The sequence below is a fragment of the Muscardinus avellanarius genome (genome assembly GCF_963383645.1).
Source record: "Muscardinus avellanarius genome assembly, chromosome: X".
Taxonomy (NCBI): Eukaryota; Metazoa; Chordata; class Mammalia; order Rodentia; family Gliridae; genus Muscardinus; species Muscardinus avellanarius.
In genome coordinates this window covers 74,618,278-74,640,602 of record NC_137792.1, presented here as the reverse complement: position 1 = coordinate 74,640,602, position 22,325 = coordinate 74,618,278, and the positions used below count along the sequence as shown (strand labels likewise).

Below are 22,325 nucleotides of genomic sequence, written 5' to 3'. Positions count from 1 at the left end.
TTTGTGGGCCCTTTTCTGTCTTAATTAAATCCTAGTTCTGGTGAACAGCTTACTTACTAGTATAAGGCTTCTTTTCAGATCTGGAAGTTGCTTAGTGAAACTTTGATGACTCAGCAGTATGTACTGTTTTATAGTCACATTTCAAGGTTTCTCTGAATGACAAAGAGTTGGTAAATTTTCATTCTGAATTGGTACAAAAAGACATGAATATCTAGTATACTGTTATTGGCGCATCAAAGTAGTATAGACATGCATGCACACAATACTTGGTTTGTTTCTCTCCATATGTCACCCTACTCATCCCCCACTGCATACATATTAGCAAGATTGGTAGTAAAAGCTTCATATATATCGACATAACATTCTTTGAATAATTTCTTTCATCAACTCTCCTTTTCCCTTCCCCAATTCGCTATCCCAACCCCTTTCTATTATTCTACTGGTCCCTCTCCTCATTAAATTCTCTTTTTGTTTCCTGCCTTATATACACAGCTTTTTTAACTTGAAAAAAGGCACATTCATTCATGCCAAACTACAAAATAGGGAAATATGTTTTATTAATTTTTTATGTGTGCATTTTAGTCATACATCTTAATGGGATAAAAGACTTGTGGAGACATGTGTGTTTTATGAGATATTTTTCCTTTAATCGTCAGGTAGATAGGAGGCCTTCTAAATTCATATTATAGTACTTGTATGGCAAAAGAAAAAGTTCATAAGCTATAAGCCATTGTCAAAAATACTTTTTTCAGCTGGGCCTGGTGGCACAATTTCTGTAATCTCAGTATTCGAGAGGCTGAGACAGGAGGATCCCAGGTTCAAAGCTAGCTTTAGTAACTGAGTGAGATACCTCAGCAACCTAGCAAGATCCTGTCTTCAAATAGAAAATAAAAATAGAGCTAGGTGTGTAACTCAGAGATAGAACACCCCTAGGTTCAATTCCTAGCACTAAAAAAAATAAAAATAAGCACTAAACACTTTTCTTTCAAAGTAAATATACCTCAGGATCCTAATTCTCATATCCTAAGTACCAAATTTATATACATTTCTATACATTTCTATAAATTAAATTTTTATACAAATTACATGAACCTCTCTTGGAATTCCTCTTCCCTCCCCATTATTGTGGAAATCTATTTCCTCTGTTTCCTACTGTACTCATGACTCCCAGCTCTTTTTTTTCTCAGTTCAGAGTACAGGTAAAGATAGAGGAGGGGTAGACAGAAGAGGGAAACACTGTTCCTCTCCTTCTCTCATATATTGTACCTGGTATCTGCATCAAGAATGGAGAATCTTTTTTCTCTTATTTTAACTGAGCTTTCCTTCCCCATTCCTTAACTCTAGGCCACACTCTGGTTCCCATGCTACAGTGTCAACTCAATTCTGATTCTTTGACTCTTCACTATCTGCTAAGCAGTCATTGTTATGTAATTGGAGTTCCTTGTGTGCCCTAATAAAATACCAGCCCCAAGGAGATGCATCCAAATTTGAAATTGAACTCCACAGTTCATCTAGGAATTTTAGCATTTAAGGGCTACAAGTGGTAGCTTGAGAATCTTTCTCCCACCACTGGAGTTGTAAAGTGGAGAAATGTGTTCCTGGCACCCAAAGTTGAAGCATAACGCTGAATATATTTTTCATTAAATCATTAAGGTATAAATAGTAGTAAGTCTTTTTGAAACTCTCATCCTATATACTACAGATACAGTCGTGTTAAAATGATCTTTCCAGGGTACTATTCCAGAGACCTAGATCTTGTTATATGGGAAAATCTTGCTTTAAAAATTCTAAACATCTTACCTAAAATGAACTTTTGGGACCTAGCTCATTCACAACTTGGCTGCTACCACTATAAGTAAAACCAAACCTTCCACTTCTAGTCAGCTGTTTGTTTGATTGAGAAAGAGAGGCCTCCCTAATATTGCCAACTGTAGCTAAGTGTAGTGGCACACACCTATAATCCCAGTACTTGGGAGGCTGAGATAGGAGGATTGCTGGTTTGAAGCCAGCCTCAACAAGTTATTGAGACCTTGTTTCCAAATAAAAAATAAAATAGGTCTGAATAGGGCTGCAGGTATACTTAGAATGCCATAAAGTTCAATCCCCAGTACCACAAAAACAAAGAAGACTCAAACTATAGCTGAAAAAAAGATTAGTGATTTATTCCACTGTTTATCTGATAGAACTAAATGATACATATGTGTGCTTTACTTACTTATTCCATGGGGAGTACTGGAGATTGAACCTGGAAGTATTCTACCTTTGATCTACCCAAGCCTTATTTTTAAAATTTATTTATTTATTTATTTATTTATTTATTTGTTTTGAAATAAAGTCTTATTAGTTTGTTTGAGAGTCTCACTACTTGCTAAGCCTCTCTTTAAACCTGAGATCCTCCTGTCTCAGCCTCCCAAGTACTAGAATTACAGGTGTGTGCCACCATGCCCAATTACATATGCGTGTTTTAGAATTCATATACATACATTCCCCCTTATGAGCCAAATTCTTCTTGTTGAGGTCACAATGAAGTGAATTTCACCTGGAGTATTCATGCTTTTTAAACTATAGACTCCCTTTTCCTTATCCATTTATATCAGAGGGGGAAACCCCCCAATTCTTTCTAGGTCCTGTGAGTGCACCAAAAATGCTCACTAATCATGATTAATAAAAGTTGTAATGTAAAAGCCAGGCATGGTGGTACACACCTGTAATCTCAGTATTTGTGAGGCTGAAACAGGAGGATCATAGGTTTGAGGCCAACTTATTGTAACTTAGCAAGACCCTGTTTCAAAATTTAAAAAGAATTTAAAGGGCTGGTGGTTATCTTAGAGGTTTAACACCCTAGATTTAATTTCAAGTACCATTAAAATAAAGGTTATAAGATACAGTAAAGCAAATAAAAATCAAAAGCCAAAATACAGCAAAATATCCAGTGTTCTTAAACTCTAAAGTCACATGGACATCAGTAAAAGTAATACAAGCGTCCATTTTTCTCCTCGTTCTTTAATGTAATTATATTTTCCATTTAATATCATTAAGGATAATAACAGGAAGCCATAATTCACTTTTTTTGCTTTTACAAAAATCAGTAATAGTTCAACAAAATAAACAATATTCTATTTGTTTAGCTATAGCAAAGGCTAAATATATTTGTAGGAATATAGGCTTAAAAAAACTTACTTTTCTTTGTGTAACATTCTATGGAAAAATATATTCTGTGTTTTAAGCAACCACACTTAAATCTATATTTTAGAATCAGTGCCTTAGTGTATACAATTTAATCAAATGTTTTGATTTGCATTATGCTATGAGATTATAATACACCAATAAAAGCATATTAAAATTTTAACATGTTTGCTAATATATTGTTTTAATCAGGTTTATAATTATTAAATTGTTTTATGGCTTTACAGGGTTCAAAGTTATGGATAATAATGGAATACCTTGGTGGTGGTTCAGCACTGGATCTTGTAAGTATTTAAGTATTTTTAAATAATTGCTCTCACACACACTTCAACTTTTTTTTTTTTTTTTTTTTTTTGCGGGTCTGGGGATGGAACCCAGGGGCATTTGACCACCAAGATATAGCCCCTGCCCTATTTTTTTATTCTTTATTTTGAAACCGGGTCTCACTGAGTTACAGAGAACTTTTTTCTTTTAGTTGAAGTAAGCAATAGCTTTGGGGCAATTTAAGTGGTTACTTGAGTTAATATTTTCAAATTAAACTATTTCTTCAGCACCACTATTCTTATATAGGTACAACTGTATTGTAGTTTGAACTTGTTGCTGCCCATGTAAGAAATAGTTTAGTAAAAGAAATTCTTCCAAATTAGGAGTATCAATTGTATCAATTCTTGTCAGTTTTGAGTTTTACTTTTGCAAAATTATCTTAAGAATGCATGTTCTTAGATTTTTAGAACTATATAATGGAGATAATTGGCATTAAAAGTGATTATGAACTTATGTCCTCCTTAAAATTCGTATGTTGACATCATAACTCCCTATGTGATAGCATTAGAAGGTGGGACCTTTGAAAGGTACTAATGGCCAAGAATGGTATTAGTGTCCTTATCAAGGAGATCCCAGAGATCTCTCTAGCTCTTTCCACCATGTGATGGCACAATAAGATGATGAGCAACTGGCACCACGAAGAGTTTGCTCACCAGACACCAGTCTGCCAGCGCCTTGATCTTGGACTTCCAGCCTCCAAAACTGAGGAATATTGGTGTTTATGTAACTCAGTGTGTAGTATTCTGACACAGCAGCCTCAAGTGACTAAGACATTGGTTTCAGGGGTTTGATCAAGTGGCCTAAAAACATAGTTATCTTCAGAATTCTCTCTGGCCCTTTATATAGTATATTTGAACATGTGATGGAATTTTGGGGGTTGTTACAATGACCATGTGGGCATGTATCAGAATGTTAAATCCTGCAGTGTGAGGAAAATTTCCATCCAATGAACATGTGTTCAAATCCAGAATGCCTTAGAGAAACTCTAGTTGTTTCCCTGAGTTATTGTGACCCTATCGACATTGATTTCCTCCCTTTAAGATAATTATTAATATGACATTATATTTAAAAATTCAATGCAAATTATGTAAAATTGTTTTGTGTGGTAGAATGACTACTGTTCTTGCCTATGGAAGTTTGAGGTTATAGGGCCAGCTCTGTTCAACCAAATCTATGACTGTAAACTAGACAAACTCACTGGATTTGGGTGTCCTATAAAACAAAGAAGTTGCACTAAGTTACTTCTAACTTCTCTTGCATCTCTAGTATTATAAAGCTTATATTTTATTCACATGCTCTTGCCTTTGAATTTATTATGGAGTGTGTTCTAGGAAAAATATGCTTTGATTATAGGTATGGTGGTCCATGCTTGTAATCCTAGTAGTTGGGAGGCTGAGGCAAGAAGATCACAATTCAAGGACACCCTCCTTGGCAAGTAGTGAAATTCTCATCAACCTAGTGAGACCTTGTTTCAAACTAAAAATAAAATAAAGTTGGAGATGTAGCTCAGAGGTACAATAGCCCTTGGATCAAACCTCAGTACCAAAATATAAATAAAAGATCATAAATTAATATTTCAATTCTTATATCTTAAGTGGAAATTAATTTTGCTAACTGAAAGTGATTAAATATTTTAAAAAGACTTTACCCTCGACTACCAGGCACTCAAAGTTTCAGTAATCACTCAAAGTTTCAAATAATACTATGAACACAAATGACTATAGTAATTTTTTTTCTTCGGCAGAACTGGATTTAAACTATTCTAAAACAATAGTGATTTAAATTGATATGAAGAGCCTCTTCTACTTCTAGGAATTCATTTTGGTTGAATCAGGAATTTGGTAATCCTTCCTTGTCTCTAATCTAATTCCCATATCCTAAAGCTTGAGCTCATTTTTTCTTTCTCTTTCTAGTAAAAGAACACAACTGGTATTTTTTTACATAATATTCTTTATGCATATGGAGTCAGGCTTCATTCTCTTCTTGAAACCAAATTATCTCATTGCTATTTTCCATGTCAAAGAAGTTTATTATACAATAGTTTGTTCATTAGTGCCATGAGAAACCTCTCGATTGCTCTGTGAACATCCTTCTACTTTTAAAATATTGAGAATCCTTTACAAATGTATGTTACATTATCTGGTCCTCCAAGGTACTCACTATGTCTTTTCTCCATTTTTAGGAACTAGCAAAGCTAGTCTGGTCCACTCTGTTTTTCAGGGTCACTAGCAGCAATATCAAGCATCTGTCACTGACATAAACTCACCTAACAAAACTAACCCAAAGCCTGTACTGGTAGTCTGGCCAGTTTTGTAAAGCTTTTGAGTAAAATTATTGTGAGTTCTTAATTCCCTCCTGCCATTCTGCTCTCTACCTAGTTAAAAATGGCACTTAATAAAAACACAGTGAATTAAAATTTTATTAGCACTGTATTGGCTGAGAAGTGAAAGACCTAGGTCTAAGTTCCAATTCTGTCCCGGACTAGTTGGCTAAAATTGGGCAAGCCAATCTCTTTGTGCCTTAATTTTTCTCTAATGATGAATGAAGAAACTGAATGAGTGATCATCATTTTGTTTTTCTAGGTCTGCAATTTAATATTGTGATTTAATTATCAACCTCATTTAATTAAACTTTAGAAGGAGAGCAGATGATAAGAGAATGTGTTCTTCTTTCTTCATGTATAGTCTTATGCAAATAAATGCTATTGATTTGGAAATGGAAGAAAGAACTAGGTATAGAGAAAGGCTCTGCTACCAGAAACAAGGAAGAACAAAAGGAACATTGTGTGGAGAGTTTCTCACTTTAAAATGGTACCTAACTAATGGAATAATAAAAGATTATAACTTGTAGTTTATATCCACTTTGTATATAGTATATCTCAAGAGTATTTTCCTTTTTTGTGTGTGGTACTGAGGATGGAATCCAGGGGCATTCTAACTCTGAACTACACCCCCATCCCTAGTTTTTATACTTTACTTTGAAACAGGGTCTCACTTAGTTGCAAAGGGCCTCACTAAATAGCTGAGACTGTCAGAAAACCATGATTCTCCAGTCTCCGCCTCCCGAATGCTGAGGTTACTACACCCGGCCAGGTCCTTTTCTTTCTTGAAAAAAAATTCTTAATGTTAACGTATTTTGAGCATATTGTACATTATTTTATTGAATTTACTATACCCCACTTCTTTTTAAAAACTTTTATTGGTGCATTGTAGTCATACATCTTAATGGGGTACAAGATGGTAGAGACATACACACATCACCCAAACTGCTCTTACACAACTCACACCACATTCCTTCCCCCTTCCTTCTTCTTATGTTTGCCTTCGTGAATGACATTGATATGTTTAAGTACATCATGTGCATTAGAGAATTTTCTTCTTCCCTTCTCTCATCTTCTTAGTTAGGTGGCCTCATTTGCTCATCTATAGTATCTCCTTCATGTAGAGTTCTTCCTATGACCCATTATCTCGCTAGCTTACACATATTAGGGAGAGCATCTGATTTCTTATTTTTTGTAAATGACTAACTTCACTTAGCATAATGTCCTCCAGTTTCATTCATTTCCCTGTAAATAATGGTGTAATTCTGTTTTTTTTTTATGGCTGAGTAAAATTCCATTGTGTACATATCCCATAGTTTTGTAATATATTCATCTGTTAATAGACACCTTGGTTGGTTTCATAGTTTGGCAATTTGGAATTGTGCAGCTATGAACATAGATAAGCATGCATTAGTATGATACTTTGGTTTCCTCTCTTTTGGAAATATACCCTGAAGTAGTATTGCTGGATCATATGATAAGTTCATTCCCATTCTTCTGAGGATCCTCCATACTGTTTTCTGAAGGGGTTGCACTAATTTGCAGTCTCACCAACAGTGTATTAGAGTTTCCACTTCTCCACATCTTCACCAGCATTTGTTGTTTGTGTTTTGCATGATTGCCATTCTAGTTGGAGCTAGGTGAAATCTTAGGGTAGTTTCTATTTGCATACCTCTGATTACTAATGATGTTGAGCATTTTTTCATGCATTTATTGCCCATTCGAATTTCTTCTTCTGTGAAGTGTCTATTTAGTTCACTTGCCCAATTTTTATTGGGTTATTTATTTTCTTAGTGCTGAGTTTCTTGAGTTCTCTGTATATATAGATATTAGTTCTCTATTAGAAAAATAGTTGGCAAAAATATTCTACCATTTTGTTGGCTCTAGATTGAGGTTCTTGAAAGTTTCCTTTGTTGTACAGAAGCTCTTCAGTTTAATGCAATTCCATGTATTGATCCACCTTTCATTTTCCTGTGCCTTTGGAGTCTTGCTGAGAAAGTTTTGTTGTTCTTGTTGTTTTTGGTGGTACTGGGGAAGGAACCTTAGGGGTTTTCTACCTCCGGGCTATACTCCCAGACCTATTTTATATTTTATTTGGAAATAGGGTCTCACTAAGTTACTGAGAGCCTCACTAAGTACCTGAGGCTGACTTCAAACCTGTGCGATCCTCCTGTCTCTCCTCCCAAGCTCTGGGTTTACAAGTGTGCACCACCATACCCAGCATTGAGAAAGTTTTTATCTGTGCCTATGTGTTGCAGTGTTGGACCTATGGCCTCTTAAAGGAACCTCAAGGTCTCTGGTCTAATTTCTAAGTCTTTGATCAATTTTGAATTTACTCTTGTGCAGCGTAAGAAAGTGGGATTTATTTCTATTTTTCTGCATATGGTTAACCGATTTTGCAACACCATTTATTGAACAGGCTATCATTTTTTCAGTGTATGTTTTTGGCCCCTTTGTTAAAAATCAATTGACTATAAGTATGTGGCTTTGTTTCGGATTCTTCTATTCTGCCCCCATGGTCTATATATCTGGTTTTGTGCCAGTACTATGCCGTTTTTTATTACTGTGGCTTTGTAGTATAGTTTAAAGTCAGGTATTGTGATTCTTCCTGCATGGTTTATGTTGCTGAGAACTACTTTGGCTATTCTGGTTATTCTGTTGTTCCAAATGAATTTAAGGGCTGATTTTTTACGTCTATAAGGAATGGCCTTGGTAATTTAATGAGCATTGCATTGAATCTGTAGATCAGTTTTGGAAGTGTGGCCATTTTGATTATATTTATACTGACTATTCAAGAAAATGGAAGATTTTTCCATCTTCTAAGGTCTTCTTCAATTTCCTTTTTATGTTTTATAATTTTCTTTGTAGAGGTCTTTTACCTCCTTGGATAAACTTATTTCTAAATATTTTATCTTTTGTGGGATATCCTGAGTGGAAGTGTTTTCTAAATTTGATTTTCAGTGGATTTATGGTTGTTATACAGAAAAGCTTCTGATTTTTTAAGATAAATTTTGTATCAGACATTTTGCTGAATTTGTTGACCAGTTCTATAGCCTTTTTGTTGACTTTGTTGGGTCTTCCAAGTATAATATTATATCATCTGCAAATAGTGAAAGTTTGAGTTCTTCTTTCCTATTTGTACTCTTTTTTATTTCCTTTTCTTGACTTATAGCTGTAATAGAGTTTCAAGTACTATATTGAAAAGAAGTGAAGATAATGGACATCCTTGTCTTGTTCCTTTTTTAAGGGGGAAATTATTGAAGTTTTTCCCCATTAAATATTGTTTGCTGTGAGCCTATTGTAGATTGCCTTTATGATGTTGAGATATGTTCCTTCTATTCTCTGCAGTGCTTTTAGCATAAATGGATGTTGGATTTTGTCAAATGCTTTTTCACCATCTTTTGAAATAATCATATATTTTTTGCCTTTGGTTTGTTTATATGATGAACTACATGGATTGATCTTTGTATGTTGAACCAGCCTTGCATCCCTGGGATGAACCCTACCTGGTCATGGTGTATTATTTTCTTGATGTGGTTCTGAATGCGTGTTTAGCAGTTTTGCATCCAAGTTCATCAAAGATAGAGGCCTGTAGTTTTCCTTCATTGAGCTGTCTTTATTTGGTTTGGGTATTAATGTGATGTTGTTTTCATAGAATGTGTTTGGGAAGAGTCTCTTCTTTTCTATTGCATGAAATAGATTAAGGAGTATCAGGATTAGCTCTTCTATAAAGGTTTATAAAATTCACTTGGGAATCCATCTGGTACTGGGGTTTCCTTTGATTGTAGGTTCCTTATTGTTGTTCCAATCTCTTTGATTACTGTTGGTTGGTTTAAATTTTCTATATCTTCTTTACTCAGTTTAGGAAGGTTGTATTTATCTATAAAGGTGTCAGTTTCTTCCAGATTTTCCATTTTGTTGGAGTATAGTTTTTCAAAGTAGTTTCTGATAATCCTCTGGATTTCTACATTGTCAGTAGTTATATCTTCTTTTTCTTCTCTTATCTTTGTGATTTGGCTTGATTCTCTTTTTTTTTAAGTTGGCTTGTGTTTTATCTATCTTGTTAATTTTTTCAAAAAACAACTTTTGATTTTGTTGATTTTCTGTATTTTTTAATTCTCTACTTTGTTGATTTCTGCTCTGATTTTAACATTTTCCTGTCTTCTACTGGCTTTGTGATTAGATTGTTCTGTGCTAGGTGTTCTTTCTTGGGATTGTGGCTTCACTTACATTGTTGTTGAGAGCAGGTCTGGACCTCTGAAGAGCGTGGTGAGTTTGACCGCCACTGCTATAAGTTGTAGCTGGTGTTTTCACAGAAGGAACTGATGACTTACAGTTCTGATTATCTGTAGCCGCTTACTTCAGGTCCTTGGTTGTTTTCCTGTTCATCCCTGAAATCAGGTGCAGTGAGCCAAGATGGTGCCACCACGGCTCCCACAGCTGCGAGGCAGGTGGGTTTCTTTTGTGGTGTTGTTGAGTGTAGTTATGGGTCTCTGGAGGGGGTGATGAGTTTGGCCGCCACTGCAGTAAGTTGTAGCCATTGTTTGCACAGGAGGAACTGATGGCTTACAATTCCAGTGACTGCGGCCCCTTACTTCAGGTCCTGGTTGTTTTCGTGTTTGTCTCTGGAGTCAGGTGCAGTGAGAAAAGATGGTGCTTTTACAGCGCCCACAACTGCAAGGCAAGAGGGTTTCTTTTGTACTCTCTGATTGGTCTTGCAACTTTTTTTTTTCCTCTGCTGCCTTATACTTATTGTGTTATTTTTCTAGTTATGGCATGCTATGGCTTTTGTAGAAGACTGTTTTACAGGCAATGGAGATCAGGTGTCAGCAGGACTGATATGTGCTGCTTCCCTCAGTCACCATTTCCCAGAAGTCCTATACCCCACTTCTTTCCAGAAAAAAATTGGAATGGCTTATTACTAAAACATATATAATGAAGTAAATAGAATAAAACATGAGCATGAAGAAAAAAATTGGAAACAATATGCCAACACTAAAAGAATGTATAATATAACATATAATATTAGGGACCAGCTAGACGTCAAAGGAATATAGGGAAATCCACAAGCCCACAGGGATAGTCTTTAAAAGAGCAGATGTCTCTCTTTGTATATGCTCACTTTACAGCAGAGACAAATTATAGAAGGTCAGTAAAGTTCCATGGGCCAGAGTTGTTACCTATTTAAAAATGATAAGTTCTTCCGTTGTTGGAGAGAAGTTCATTTATGCATTCCAAGAACAGTAGACCAAACTTAATTTTGGTATAATCTCTCCCAAGTTTGGATTGTATATATTTTAGAAATCCTGTGTTTTACCTACTTTCCTTTCCCATTCTCTTGTTCTCTTTATCTCATCAGTACCCAATACACCTAAGGAAACAATTTATCTCCAAGTTTTGAGACAATTTTCTGTATATTAGGGAACCAGAATAAACACCCACACCAACACCCCACACCCATTTCCCTGCCACAAAATCTCCCTTCCATCCTCTTCCAGTGCAAATTTGAGGTTTTACTTTTACTAAATTTTCAACTGAACTTAAAACATAGAAAACAAGCTGATGAGTCTTTAAGAACTAATTTTGTTGTCTTAACATATATTTTTAACTCTGTAACATGCCATATTTAGAATCTACTCACAATAACAGTGCCCAATGTCATAAGTAAGTAAGAATAAACCTCCTCTTGTCCTGTCAGAATTTTTGATACTGAATACCAGTTTTAACCAGGTGTGATGGTCCATGACTGTAATCCCAGTTACAGTCTGGGAGGCAGAGACAGGGACCTGGGAGGCAGAGACAGGAGGATCACAGGTTCAAGGCCGGCCTCAGCAACTACATATCATGTTTAAGTAATAGGATATTTATCCTTTATTTATTTATTTGATACTGCTTCAGAATTTCATTACAAGACATTAATAATATATCTCATTTTTACCTTTTAGAATGACTGTAATTATGACTGTTTACACAGGACTTTTGGAGTGGAAGTTGGTAGATTTAAAACAAAATAGATAATGTTATCTCAGAAAAGGTAACAGACATCTCTGGAGTATTCTATATACTAAGACCACAGTTAATATCAAATGGTGAGGCCTAAAGCATGGCTTCTATTTTAAGCTGTTAAATTTCAACATGAAAGTGCCCTTTATTCAGCATAAATATGGCATTCATGAAAGAAAAAATACACAAGGTGCCAAAGAGCTGTGAATCCCTCCCAGGGTGAGGCCCAGTTATGCAATGTTTGATTTTCACCACCTCTTCCCTCCTTCCAGCAAACAGAGCTCTGTCTCAGCTCTGAATTTAGCTTCCCACCCTTTCCTGTAATAATATTGTACAATCCACTGTTTGTGCTTTATGAGGTACCAGAATTTTAAAATTACCATTTATTTTAAAGAGAAATATTCAGATATTCCATTACAAATTTTTCTGAAGCCTAATCATTGCTTCCTTTGTATTCCAGTTGGAACTATTGGCTTCATTACAAATATAGAGAAAGGGAAATATGTTACATTTATTTAAATAATATTACCCCTTCATGATTTGAATTTTGTTTTAAAATGAAAGTTTGAATAGTTTAATTATTATTTTTCTAGATGGATTTAAAATTTGAGTTTTAAAAAGATTATTTCTTTACGATATTGTTAAAACATTTAAATGCTAACAACTGTGCTATAGTTGACTGGTATGATCAAATAGTTGCTATGGAAATCTTATAGATCATCTGAACTCAAAATTAGATCAATGTAAAAACAAATGCCAGCATTTAAGTAACTGATTTCTTTTTTTCTGAAATAAAGCAAATATGTGTAAATTTACACTTATCTTTTAAATCCTCATGTAAAAGTCAAGAACCCAGGAATTTGGAGCTAGTATCTAAGTTTAAAGTGCTTGTAGCTGGATGCAGTGGTGCACACCTGTAATCTCAGTACTTGGGAGGCTGTGACAGCAGGATTGCAGGTTTAAGAACAGCACATCATAATTCAGTGAGACCCAAGGAAATGCAGCAAGACCCTGTTTCAAAACAAAAAAATAAAAAGGGCTGGTAGTATACCCCAGAGGTAGAGTGCCCCTTGTTCAATACCCAGTACCACCAAAAAGTTCTTGTAGTATCTCTGAAGATGAAATTTTATCATTAAAAACCTGTTGAGCCTTCTGACTTAAAACTTTTTGCTTTTTTCACCCATATTTAAATTTTTTATTTAAGTACTGATTTAATGCATAGAAATATTTTGTATACCTGAGTGATTCTTTCTAAAGATGACAGTTTCAAATTTTATTTTTTGCTAACTTTGAAATATGTGTAAGTATATGTGTTTTTCCCCTTAAGCTGCGAGCTGGTCCATTTGATGAATTCCAGATTGCTACCATGCTAAAGGAAATTTTAAAAGGTCTGGACTATCTGCATTCAGAAAAGAAAATTCACCGAGACATAAAAGGTAGTACACAGCAGTCTAATATAAGCTTAAAAAATAGAGGCATTCTGAGAAAATTCAGTGTGCTTTTTTTTCTCTTTTCCCCTGTTGCTTCCTAGCTGCCAATGTCTTGCTCTCAGAACAAGGAGATGTTAAACTTGCTGACTTCGGAGTGGCTGGCCAGCTGACAGATACACAAATTAAAAGAAACACCTTTGTTGGAACTCCATTTTGGATGGCTCCTGAAGTTATTCAACAGTCAGCTTATGATTCAAAAGTAAAGCATTACCAGTACCAACTGTTTTATGAATAAATTTTATTTTGTTTGCTATCCTAGTTAATAACTGGACTTATTTTTTATTCTTTTCTGAATGTTCAGAGAAGAGTTGTGCCATGTTTTGCTGCTGCATCATAAATACTCTTGATGCTAGTAATATTTGGACCCTGCTTATTTCAGTGCCTTTTCAGCTCACTAGGAATAAAATCCAAAGTCCTTACTTTGACAGCTAAGACTCCACCTGAGCTGTCTGTAGTCTGCCTCTTCTGTACTCTGCTTCACCATAATATTCTTTTTGCTTTTCCTCAGACAATGCAAGTATACTCTGGCCCCGGGTCCTTTCCTCATGCCCCTTCCTCTGTCTAGAATAACCTTCTACTCAATCAGATCTCTGCTTAAACATCTGTAGATTCTGGGTAAATTTGCAACACTCTAGGTCCCATTATTCATATTTCTTTTACTCTATTATTTTCTTCACAGAACTTAGCACTATCTTACGTACTTATCTTACTAGAATATAAGGCCGATTTCTGTCTAATTCACTCATCACCTGAATCCTCTATGCCTAAAATAGTTCCTGGCATAAAGTATGAAATTAAATAAAATTTTAATTAAGTGAATTCTACTAACAAAAAGAATGTTTTAGCACCATATTCATGCTGTAATAGTATAAGACCACTGTATTCTACAGATTTTTTTCATGACAGTGTACTGGAACGAAGTTTCAAGGTGATGGACCTGTTTCTCTTTCTTTCTCTCTCTCTCTCTCTCTCTCTCTCTCTCTTACACTAGGCTGACATTTGGTCATTGGGAATTACTGCTATTGAACTAGCCAAGGGAGAGCCACCTAACTCCGATATGCACCCAATGAGAGTTCTGTTTCTTATTCCAAAAAATAATCCTCCAACTCTTATTGGAGACTTTACTAAGTCTTTTAAGGAGTTTATTGATGCTTGCCTGAATAAAGATCCATCATTTGTGAGTATATACTGCTTTTATTTCTATTTATTTTCCATTATTAGATTTTGACATGAAATTAGCTTTTCCTGTAGTGGGGGATACTGTGTATGTAAAAATTGCCTGAAGTCCACCCAGAAATCTGTTTTATTTTCCTCTGTATTGCTAACTCTATTCAGTTCTTAAGTAGACTTTCATGTGTCTTCCCTGGTCTCCAGCTTCCTGCTTATTCAACTGATCTTTCCTAATTCAAAGGAAAAGAAATTTGAGAAAGAAAATTCATTTTATATGTTATCATTAAAGTGCATATAAAATTTTTTCAGTAAATTCTTTCAACTGTATTTTCATTTTTTGTGAAAGGTATATTTGTATTTAACTCTTATTTAATGTTTAGAAACTTCAACATGAAATTTAATATTTTTCATGGTCCACTGTGCTCCTTTTGGCAAGTTTTATTATAATTGTTTTGTTAGTGTTAAAATAAAGTTGCCTGGTGACTTCTAGAAATTAGAAATCAACAACTAGCTAAATTCAATATAACATTTAAAGTTAATAATAAATATGTCGATATTAATAAAATGCTACAGGGAAAATATTCCCCACACTACCTGGTGTTCACATTTAGATACACCAGGAATTGATTTCTGATAGAGAAGGGATTATAAAATGTGGGCAGATAATAACAACATTAGGAATTCAGACAACATATGGAGGTGATAGCAAAAGTCTGACCTTGCTAGTTTTCTTGAATTTTTTCAATTTAGAGTACATGTAATAAAGCTATTTTAAGGCATTTTAAAATATTGTTGCAGTTTTGTTCTAAGTACTACTATGTGTTGTTTTGCTTTTGAGGCTTCCACTGTTGTTTGGCTAGTAGGTAGGATAAATTTTGCTCATTGGGTATTAACAAATTGGAGTACCAGAGTAGTGAATTGAATGTAGTTTCTTTGAACCACTTGGCAAATAGAATTAACTCTTTTCTTACAGCATGTTTATTGTCCTCATGTCTATAGATTTTTATGCCTTTCAGTTTAATAACTCTAATGCTTTTGCCACCCCTTGCAATCATAAAGAGCCTATTGATACTCCTGTATCCTTCATTTTATGCCTTAGCGCCCTACAGCTAAAGAACTTCTGAAACATAAATTCATTGTGAAAAATTCAAAGAAGACTTCTTATCTGACTGAGCTGATAGATCGATTTAAGAGATGGAAAGCAGAAGGACACAGTGATGATGAATCAGATTCTGATGGCTCTGATTCGTATGTACAAATTACTGAACTTTTATTAGCCAATTTTAATACATTATGTCTTTTAGTAATGATCCAGTATGCTTGCTCTCACATAAATGTAAATCATCTCAGGTTTCACCTTAGAAACTATAAAAGTCTTCTTCACTCACAGTCTGTCCAATACAATGCATTTGGAAACATGTTTTTCTTGGAAGTGAACTGTTCTAGTTTTAAATGGTCTTGGTCTAACCCCTAGTGGATACTTGAGTATACTACAAAATTTTGGAATAAGATTCCATTAAAGATTTTCAGTTAGTTTGGAAAAAGTAATAAGGAGCTGGGCGTAGTGGCACAGGCCTATAATCCTTGCATCTCAGGAGACTGAGGCAGGAAGATTGCAAATTTGAGGTCAGCCTTGAAAACTTAGTGAGTCCCTGTCTCAAAATAAAGAATAAAAACGGCTGAGGTGGGGAGTAGCTGAGTGGTAGAGCATCCCTAGGTTCAATCCCCAGTACTACATAAAAAGTAACAAGAAGCTATGTATTCTCTTATTTTAATGCAAACTGCAAAATCCCTCTGGAGAATGACATTCAGTCTTTTCCCACCTCTCGGCCACACCTCAAACCACGAACAGATTGGTACATTTAAATATTCATTTATGAGCCTCAGGGCATGGTGGTGCACCCTCATAATCCCCCGCACTTGGGAGGCGGAGACAGGAGGATTCCGCAGGTTCAAAGCCAGCCTCACTGGCTTAAAAGCCCCTGTTTCCAAATTTAAAAAAAAGAATAAAATTAGGTACTGGGAGTGTAGCCTGGAGGTAGAAGAGTTTCCAGGAACCCCAGTACCACCAAATAAATAATAAATAGATAATAAATATTCATTTATGGGGCATAGAATGCTTATATAGCATATACATGGTCCTGGGTTTTATCTGTACCACCACAAAAAATATATACATCTATGATTCTTACGCCTTGAAAAATAACCTCAGTATTTTTAATGGCAACATTTATAATAACAGTTCAGCCTCTAACTTCCTAACTGAAGGCTGAGGCTGGCCTTGAAACTATGATCCTTCTCTCTCAGCCTGCCAGATACTGGGATTACAAGCATGCACACCCAACTAACACAAAATTTCTTTAGATTAATACGCTCAGATTCTTGTATTTTGAATTATTACCCAAGATTCGAAGTAGATAAAATGTATTCAAATAATGTGTACCCTGCTCTAATGGCTGTTACCCTTAGCTGACATGAGAGTCACCCAATGGAGCGTTAAACACTCAAGCCACACTACTGTAGATGCTGATTTAGTCATTGGGGAACAGTGGGGGGCAAGTCTTTATATGTGTACCATGTCTCCATAGGGGCTTCTGATGCACATTTAGAATTGAAGAACACTAATATTCTTTAGTAAAATATAGTATCAACCTGAAACTATGATCAAATTCTTTTTATACTGTGAAATTTTCAACTTTTAGGATAATTATCTCTTCAGATTCTGCCAGCATTGATTTGATATTTTGGCCATGCTAATTATTTAAGAACTTAATAGAGGTATCTTTGACAATCTTTTTAGGGAATCTACCAGCAGGGAAAACAATACTCATCCTGAATGGAGTTTTACCACTGTGCGAAAGAAGCCTGATCCAAAGAAGCTACAGAATGGGGCAGTATGTAGATAGACATTATCATTTTCTCTGAATAGACTTTTTCAAACTATGTAGTGAGATACTAATGGCTAAATGTTATTATAATTCAATTCCACTAACAGCCTGTCTGTATCATCTGCATGTAGCATATGCTTCATTTATCCTTAGTTTTGAGCTAATTGAGAAAAGGTACTAGAAATCATTTAAGTGGCCATTGGTATTTTAAAAATACATTTCACCTGGTGATACTTAAATCCAAGAGATCATAGATATCTCTTGCAATCCTAAAAGTTAGTGGCCTTTTGGCTGATAGATGGAAATTCATGATAGGACAAAAGCATAGGAATTTGCCTGATCTTGGGTCTTTCGGGGGGGGATTCAAATTAGTTAACATTTTTCATAGAACAAGAAAAAGTGAGTGATTATTTTAATATTGTGGATGTAATTTATATTATTTGTTTCAAAGGAGCAAGATCGTGTGCACTCTCTGAGCTGTTTGTCTATGATAATCACACCAACATTTGCTGAAGTAAGTGCAGGTTCTTCAGCATTTGATAGCTATTTTAAGTAGCAAGGTATTTGAAATGTTACAGCTATCAATTTTTCTCAGCTTAAACAACAGGATGAGAATAATGCAAGCAGGAATCGGGCAATTGAAGAACTTGAGAAAAGTATCGCTGTGGCTGAAGCTGCCTGTCCTGGAATCACAGACAAAATGGTGATAAAATTAATTGAAAAGTTTCAAAAGTAAGCTTGAATGACATTTTGTAAACTTATTTTGACATATTTTTTAGATTTTTTATGCTATAGCATTACCTCGATGCACGCATGTAAATTATTTCTACACAATCACTTTTGAACAGTTTTATTTGTTGCCCATCTTAAACCATAGCTTTTGAAATGACTATCTTTAGACATGACAAGGTATTTTTCCACTGGTGAAAAGGTCTGCCCCATTCCCTTTCTTTGCCAATAGGAGGACAGACAAAAGGTCACTGAGCATGTTCTTAATTGGCTACTGTAAACATTGTTTAGGAATGCTTTCATTCTTGCCACTGCCTTCAACATTTGCAGAAACACCAGTATTCACATGGCTACATGGCTTCTAGTTCTGTAATGCCTAAGTTTGACTCCCATATGAAAAGTTAAGGAAAACGATTTAGGTAGAGGGACTTAGTCCAGAGAATAAAATGATCTATGTTTGGCTTCACTTTCTCTATAGTATCTTGAATTATTTGTTTGATTTTGTTCAAAAAGTTCTAACAATTCATTTTAAATTATTTTATTAAATACAACTTTTGTATACGCACACACACAACACACACACACACACACACACACACACACACACACACACAGAGGCCTTACCTTAAGCAAACTATAAAGTGATGCAAAGTTTAGCTTTAAATCCATCTGCCGGCCTTGGTGGCCCATGCTCATAATCCCTGCACTTGGGAGGCGGAGACAGGAGGATCGCGCAGGTTCGAAGCAAGCTGCACGCGCTGGCTTAGGAGACCCTGTTTCCAAATTAAAAAGTATAAAAAATAGGTCTGGGAGTATAGCCCAGAGGTGGAAGGGCTTCCAGGAACTCCGGTACCACCAAAAAATAAAAAATAATAATAAATCCATTATATCTCTTTTCAGTGTATCTTTGTAATGTTGTATTCATGATGCCAACTTGGATTAAATTGGAACGAACTATAAGGCTTGTAAACTAAAACACTGAAAGGTCATTCAATCTGATGAGCCCACTTGTACTTATAACGTGAAGCTCTCTTAAAATTTCTTAGATTCAGCTAGGTGTATTGGCACATGCCTGTGACTTCAGTACTAGGAAGGCTGAGAAAGGAGGATGACAGGTTCAAGGCCACCCTCGGCAACTTAGTGAGACTCTCAGTTTAGCAAGATTGTTTCAGCGGTGGTGGTAGTGCTGGCTTGTAATACCAGCATTTGGGAGACTAAGACAGGAGGATCCCCATTCTCGGATAGCCTCAGCTACTTAGTGAGGCCCTCTGCAACTTAGTGAGACTCTGTTTCAAAAAATAAAGAATAAAATAATAGGGCAGGGAGTGTACTCAGAGATCTAATGCCCCTGGGTTCTATCCCCAGACCTGCAAAAAAAAAAAAAAAAGATCCTGTTTCAGAACAAAAAATTAAGTAGGGATGGGGTATACCTTGGAGGTAGAATGCCTCTGGGTTCTATCCCTCATAACATAAAAACAAATACACACACACACACACACACACACACACACACACCCTTAGATTCCAATTGAAAACTCACATCTGTTTTCCAGTTTGCAAACAGATTAATTGACAATTGTGAAATTAGATGCAGAGGGGATTTTTGTACTTGTTTATATTTTAATATTTACACAATAAGATCCAATTGAAAGAATGTATCTCCTTTGCTGAATTACATCCTTCATTACAGAGTTCATGTAAGAAATATAAAAATGCATAATTGTACAAAAAGTTAAGTTTTCCTTCATTTTTTAGGTGTTCTGCAGATGAATCCTCCTAAGAAAGTTATTATTGGCTTCTCTTTCATATGGACCCAGAGCAACCCACCAAAGCTACTTCAAGTAACAATGCTTAACTCATGAGTTCCTTGTGCCTTTTTGATATTTGCAACATTGAAGACTTGGAAGAAGCTATTCAACTATTTTGAAATGGTGTTTATCATTTTCTATTTTAAAGAGGTTATTTTGTAAGGAATAACTTTTAATACTATAGTTTCATCTCTATTGTAGTATATTTAGAAATAGTTTTCCTTTTAGATATCTTTATTTCTTTAGTTACTAAGATGAATACCTTTCATGTTTTGATCTTTGGTTAACTGTACACTCATAAAGCATATACAGGTCATTCAAAGTCATCTAATATATTCAACTCCTGCAAACCATCAAGCTTCAAAAGCTTCTTTCTATTTTTACACAAGCATGTTCTAAAAATAGCTATTTGTGGGAAGGTGTAAATAAGTCAGATCTTCTTACAAGCTTGTAATAAGCTCTTAGAATTTAAACTTGGACAAATATTAACTCCTTTACCAGGTTGGTATGAATTCCAGGCTGCGCAGTGATTATCATGTTTGAGAGCCCTGTGTTTGAAGCATTTACAGGCAATATGTAGCGATGGAAGAACCTCTTGCTAAGCAGTATTTATCTTCTCTTTTAGACGGAAGTATTTAACCTTTATATAATATGGGTTAAAAATTTAAGGTGACATCATTTAACCAAGGATGAATATTTGGTAAAAAGGGAAGAATTAATATGGCTTCATTTTTTTAAAATCATCAACGCAAATCATGTATCCTATGCTTAGATTTACAGAGCTTGAAAATAAAGCTGATTATCATGTGATTAAATCAACAGGTATAAATATAACACCAGTGTATTTTTATCATGGTAGTAAATTGTCTTATAAACTATTTATATATTTTTGTTTTTCTTAGTTGCCAGTACATTAGCATCATATTTTCATTTTTTAAATAAGCATTTCTGTTTGTAAGAAAATAATCATAGTACAGGATGATTTCTATCCATACAAGGTAAGTTAGATTGTACAGTTAAATTTTAGTTATATTTATGGTAATGTTAAGTGAGTAATGTCTTTTTCTTTTAAGCCCAGTATATCCAGGACTGTATATCGGTAGTTGTAGAATTATTGATATTAATTAATTTTACTAGTTAATATTTTATTGTTTGGGTCTGCATATTTTGTTTTTGCACATACTCATTTTTTGAAAATCTGAGTAATTGCCAAATATTAGAATATTAGTTGCGAATTGTGCAGCTATGAACATGTTCTACAAATAAAGAATACAGTTTTTTGTCAAAGTGATTGTTACATCTTTTTTTAAAGATGTTCTATAAATAAAGAATACAGTTTTTTTGTCAAAGTGATTGTTACATCTTTTTTAAACTTTAAACTCTTAAGAGAACGTTGTGATGGCATGTGCCAAGAAATTTCATTGGTGCCTATATGGTAACAATTGCTTTTAATGCATTGTATTTTGATGTAATAGTTAAGTTCAAATTTTCACTTGCTATGTAACTGAAACAAAGTTTATAATCTGTAGTGCTGTGGAAATCATTTTTCAACTGGTATCATGGATTAAATAGATATTTTTGTAAAACTTAAAAGCAAGTTTATAAATTGATTTAAAACTTTACAACACAACTGTGTCAGAGATACAATTTGTATTGCTGATTCATTGTAGTTATTAGTCCTGTAAACTGTTTCTAGGTGAAACATACTCCAGTGTTTTGGAGTTTTAAAAATAAATATTTGAATTTCTTTATCCTCAATGTTTCTTTTCTTGAAGGGGTATGTTGTGGTATCTTATTGTTTAAAATATGTCTCTTTTGACTTTTAGGTTATTATCATAACACTATAACCAAAGTTGTTGGAAAGTAGAAGATATACTTTTCACATTTTATTTAGCATTGATTATAACTACAGTTAACATCTGTCCTGCCTTCTGACTCCTATCTTGTCAAAATTAATAAAGTCTCCTTTTGAAAATATCCTTGGCTAGTCAATAAATTATGTGATTTCCTTGATTTCTATTTTATTAGAATATTATATACAGATGTGAGCCATTGAGTTTTTTTGAAACATAAATTTACCAGAGATTTTCAGAAATTGACAAGAAGATAGCATGTATCATACAGGAGTTTGAGTTTTTCTAAGAGAGAAGGTTAAGGATAAACTTTACATAGCTTCAGCGATCAACAATTAATATATAGGTGACCAGAGTTCATTATTTTTATTTTAGGATGCTAGGCATTAAACTTAGTGCATGCTAGATAAGAGCTCTGCCCCAACCCTTCCATACAGTCTTATTAAATAGCTACTCTACACTTCTGAGTTATCGGATGTGGTTCCAGAAGTAGAGAAGAAATAAAATATATTAAAAGGGATTTTTTTCTTGTTGCTGGAGATAGAATCCAAAAT

General features: G+C 34.8%; 1 protein-coding gene across 2 annotated transcripts in view; it reads left to right on the top strand.

Annotated features, from left to right (window-relative positions):
- Positions 1 to 19,890, top strand: part of STK26 (serine/threonine kinase 26) — a gene marked incomplete at both ends in the record, with an annotated part of 60,543 nt that extends 40,653 nt beyond the window's left edge. Inside the window, 9 exons of one of the 2 annotated variants that reach the window (XM_080718683.1) lie at positions 3,414 to 3,470; positions 13,161 to 13,269; positions 13,365 to 13,522; positions 14,315 to 14,500; positions 15,593 to 15,741; positions 17,294 to 17,387; positions 17,833 to 17,895; positions 17,977 to 18,113; positions 19,866 to 19,890. In XM_080718683.1, the coding sequence (XP_080574809.1) occupies positions 3,414 to 3,470; positions 13,161 to 13,269; positions 13,365 to 13,522; positions 14,315 to 14,500; positions 15,593 to 15,741; positions 17,294 to 17,387; positions 17,833 to 17,895; positions 17,977 to 18,113; positions 19,866 to 19,890 (978 nt within the window). Of the gene's footprint in view, positions 1 to 3,413; positions 3,471 to 13,160; positions 13,270 to 13,364; positions 13,523 to 14,314; positions 14,501 to 15,592; positions 15,742 to 17,293; positions 17,388 to 17,832; positions 17,896 to 17,959; positions 18,114 to 19,865 lie in introns of those variants that run through there. The other variant, XM_080718684.1, reaches the window with a different exon arrangement.
- Positions 19,891 to 22,325: the final 2,435 nt, after the last annotated feature.